The 4,647-nt window shown below is 38.8% G+C and overlaps 1 protein-coding gene across 1 annotated transcript; it reads right to left on the reverse strand.

Moving 5' to 3' along the window:
* Positions 1 to 3,008: 3,008 nt before the first annotated feature.
* cox7c (cytochrome c oxidase subunit 7C) lies at positions 3,009 to 4,247 on the reverse strand. Its single transcript, XM_086031017.1, has 3 exons — positions 4,093 to 4,247; positions 3,207 to 3,336; positions 3,009 to 3,110 (listed from the first exon to the last, which is right to left on the reverse strand). Exons 1-2 carry the CDS (start codon positions 4,165 to 4,167, stop codon positions 3,220 to 3,222), a joined length of 192 nt encoding a protein of 63 aa, XP_085887143.1. The 5' UTR covers positions 4,168 to 4,247; the 3' UTR covers positions 3,009 to 3,110; positions 3,207 to 3,219.
* Positions 4,248 to 4,647: the final 400 nt, after the last annotated feature.

Genomic DNA, 4,647 nt, shown 5'->3' on the forward strand with positions numbered 1-4,647 from the left:
GGCCTCTTGTGTAGTACTCAGTGGAGGGCGCTGGGATGAAACATCGCTTCAGAGACACGTATTTGTCTCTGATGCCTCGAGAGCTCTTAAGAGGTGTCTGCAAAAAGAATGAGCGACATGAAGGATGGCTCATTACACGCTGATATGAGGGAACATCCTGAAAAGAGATTGTTGTTGGCGGCGACGGCGGGCTCAGCGCTGCCGTCTGTATAAGCAGAGAAAGATATGGCGAGATCACAGAGAGCAGAATTTCAATGTCATGCATTATGCAGTGTTGACAATTTCTCCTGAGACGCTGATGTTGTTTCCTTACGTGTGGAAACAGGAGAAATTAAAGGTTGCTACAAGAGTTAAATGTGGCCTTAAGTGAAAAGTCTTTGGAGATTTAGAATGCTGCGACAATGTGCATTAAGACCACATCCTCTCTCCCCTTGAGCGATACACAGAGGACAACCTATTCGAAGTGAAACATATATAAAACACTCTCTACTCGTTGACCCGATTACATGTCTGATATTTCATCAGAGACAACCAAGAGTGGTGCAGCATGCTTGCTCGACCATTCAGCAGGCCAAAGGCACACACGATACAATATATTGAAGATTCCAGACACACGCACGAGTACCTGGCAGCCTTACAAGTCACAATTAGGGATGTGTTTGTGAGACACAAAAAGGTCTGTCAGGGTGTTTTTCATGCTCACGTCGGATCGTGTGCCTCTCGTGGATTCGTGCCAACTCAGGCACTGCACGGTGAACAAAAAAAAAAAATCACATTACTGCCGAGCTTTTGAATACTTTGTCCTTGGATAATTACCGCCAAGAGCACAAGGTTAATTGAATGGAAATAAGTTACCAAGAGTTCAACTGAAAGAAGCCATCAGGAGGCATGAAGACTACAATTCCCCATACGGCTTACATTTTTAATGTTTAAAGGTAGTTTAGAGCAGTGTTATGCAGGACTTGATTAATGCAGATTCTAGTTCAAAACATTACAATATGCATGAGGTTTTGTGGTGTATTTAACTTCCTGTACGCAGAAGGCCGAACCACAGAGACCAGTGCAGGCAACGCAGTCTTCATACAGGCTTTAGAAATGCACTTGTGTCTTCAATTAAACAATCCAAAAAATCCATGCAAGCACAGGGAGCACATGCATGCACACTCCACACTGGAAGGCTAAGCAGAGATCTAAATCCTTGAACCACAGAACAGAGGCAGACGCGCAAACCGTGAGACCACCGTGCCCTGTAAACTCATTTTCCTCCAAATCAAGTCAAGCAAAATCCTGTTAACAGTTCTTGACCTCGGTTTGGATTTCAAGTACTGTTAGTACCAACCCCCACACCCCTCGAAAAAAAATAAAAGTAAAATAGGGGTTCCTAGGAACACTTCTTTGAAAAGGTCAAAAAGAGTCTACAGCTTAAAAGAAAGGAAACCTGTATTTAATAAGACAGTGGAAAGTCAAATCTTACATTTAAACCACCTTTAGCCTTGTTGAAAAGCATCATCACATGAAGCTAACACGGAAAGGTATTTACTTTCCAAAATGGGAAGATGCTGTTTAAAGGGGAAGTCAATCCCCACATTTTCTTTTGCACTCCCGATAGTCTAAACACAGCATTCTGATTACGATTGCATTTGTGGAATATGAGTTAAGAAGCAAAATGCACCCGTTTTTTTTTTAACTTGCTGTTGACTGAAAATGACACTACAGTTGCTCAAGGCACAGGTAATGACCAATCACAGCTCACCTGTTTCCTGAAGATGAGCCATGACTGGTTGTTACCTGATCCCTGAGCAACTGCGGTGTCATTTTCAGTTGATAGTAAGTGATAAAATGGCCACCCCCTGAGATGGATAAAAACAGGTGGATTGTGCTGCTTATTTCATATTCCTCAAACACAATATTAATCAGAAAATCAAGTTTAGACTAGTGGGGATGCATAGAACATTTTATTGTAAAGAATTTTGGGGGGTTGACTTCATCTTTAAGTAAATTCAAATCCACTTTACCTTAACCATCATCGGCAAGTATTCCTGTCAAAAGTCACTACTATGAAATTTCCATTTTAAGATGGACTATGACAAGCTCTCGTTTGATCCATGCATACAAACAGGGTGACCACAAAAAAAAAACAAAAAACAGGCCCCTATTTTAAGTAGACAATTTCTTACATCACATTAAGACATTATATTATAGTCATTGGCCTTTCTTCAGAGATCCATTTAAATTTCCAAATCGAAATCCTATTTCGGGCCCGTTCTTTTTTTTTTTAAATGGATCACCCTGTATATGCCCCAAATATGATCACCTGGCTGCGAATATTCATTAGCAGTTTATTTCCCCACCACCCCAAGAGGATTATACTTGAGGCTAAGTGCATTGTTAAGGCTCACTTTAGAGCACAGGTGTCAAAGTCAGGGCCCGGGGGCCAGATCTGGCCCGCAACTTCATTTAATGCAGCCCACAAATCATATGCGTCAACTTTACGTTTCTTGCAAATTGTTTTCACTTTTAACAGCACTGAGATATGAGATACTGAAATGTGTTATTTGCTACCAACTAAAGCCACTTACGGCTTCTAATTTCGAAACAAGCTATCCTTCAATTTGTTGTGTATATATGATCTCATAAGGCGACCATAGATTAAAATGGGTTCAGTCATGATGGCCCTCTGAGGGACACCATAACTACAATATGGCCGCCGACAAAAAAATTGTTTGACACAACTGCTTTAAAGTAACATGCGCAGCACTCCCACTAATAATTACTTTCAGTGTAATAGTGAGTTGCATTTTTAATATTTTTTTTCTTTTTTGTGGGCCCATCAAAATATTGTGGCACACAAAAAGTCTGGAGAAGACTTTTAAAACAGTTAACATTCAGATTTAAAATGATTTACTTTCACACCAAATGCATAATGGGGATTATTTTCAGATATAATTGAACAACATTGCAATTTTGTAAAAAACAAAAAAGAAGAAGAAAAAAAAGAAAAGACATGGTCATATTTGAGAGTAATTTTATTTACAAAGATTGTTAAGAGATGTATGCATACATGCTCTACACATGTAGAAGTCTGATGACGATATATTCCTGCTGATGGCCTGCAATTAGAAGAAAAAAAAACATGAGACTGCTTGTAAATAAATACATTTTGGATTATAAATTATTTTATCTCAGGAATAACCAATAAGAGTTACCTTTGAAGAGATTTTACTTCTTCAGGATCTGATGTCTGACCACAATAAAGGGAAACGCAAAGCCGCTGCCGAAGAACACCACCATCATGCCCAGCAGACGCCACTTGTTATCCACGGAAAATGGAAGGTTCTATACAAACACAAGGGTATTCAATAGAAGTCAGTCATACATTGCCATGACATGACAGCTGCAAAACAAATACATTAAACCGTTCTTTAGCAGGCTGTGCTGCCACACACACACACTACATGATCACTTACTAGCTAAAAATCAGACAATCTCAACATTTCTGTTACAAATTACTTTTATTTCAACATATCAGTGCCACAATCAATTCCAATAATTGAGAGCGTAAAAATAATTCTAAATTATCATTGACATTATAAAAAAGGGCACTTATTAAATTGGATGCAAACGTCATTTACAGCACAGCCCCTGATAGCATATCATGCTAATGATATGTTGTTAACTAAATAAGACCACACCACACTAGTAAACATAAACGTATGGAATAACATTTACAAACTTGCTTGTTGAAGTCTTGTCCATGACACTGACAATTTTGTAGTGTGCTCCAAAATTACAAACAGGCTTGACCAGCTAGCTTAGCCACGAAGCTTATGCTAACTGCAAGAAGAATCGTTCACCCCCTTCATAACTATAACAACGTCAGATATTACGTTAATACTTGCCCAAATAGTAACAGTAATTCACACGACCTCCTTTGAAGTCTATTCTGTTTCAAGAGATTTTGCAGTAATAATGTTGAACAGTTTACGACATGACCTCCAGGTTACCTTAGCTACCAAGGTACGCACAAACACTAGGCCGCGGTTGAAAATGACCACATTTAACTTTCTATTTCTAATCAGTTATTTCTTTTACCTTCCCTGGTCCTTCAGCATAATGCGAAGAACGAACAGCGGACGTCGTGAATCGCCTTACAGCTTGTCCCAACATGGTGAGGTGTTGATTTCTGTGCTATGCTCAGAGCGACCTTCTTGTTTCTGTGAGATAGCGCGTGCGTGGAGCAAAGGATGCTGGGAAAAACAATGCCGCTCATGGGAAATGTAGTTCAAATAAGGATAAGCATAATCTTCCCTTTGGATGTAACATTTCTAACTACTTACGGCTAACTATATTTAACAACTAAAAATATATAAGTATATTTAAAAAAAATGTTATTACTGTTTTGATTTGAAAGAAAAAAATGCAACAACTGGCAGCAGTTTGGCAGATAGTCAACAATTCTAAAAAAAAGAAAAAAAAGAAATAAAGGCCAATTAAGTGCTTGCTTACAGTTGTTCCTCGCCACTCGTAGTTGAAGTTTACTGGAAAACTATCATAAAACGAAGAGAATTGTATACCTTGTATATACTCACCTTAACTGAACTGTATTCATTAAGAAACAAGAAGCTGAAGCAAAGTGCTGTACATAAA

This window comes from Filicampus tigris, chromosome 5 (assembly GCF_054856515.1).
Source record: "Filicampus tigris isolate MCC_2025a chromosome 5, RoL_Ftig_1.0, whole genome shotgun sequence".
In the NCBI taxonomy this organism is placed as follows: Eukaryota; Metazoa; Chordata; class Actinopteri; order Syngnathiformes; family Syngnathidae; genus Filicampus; species Filicampus tigris.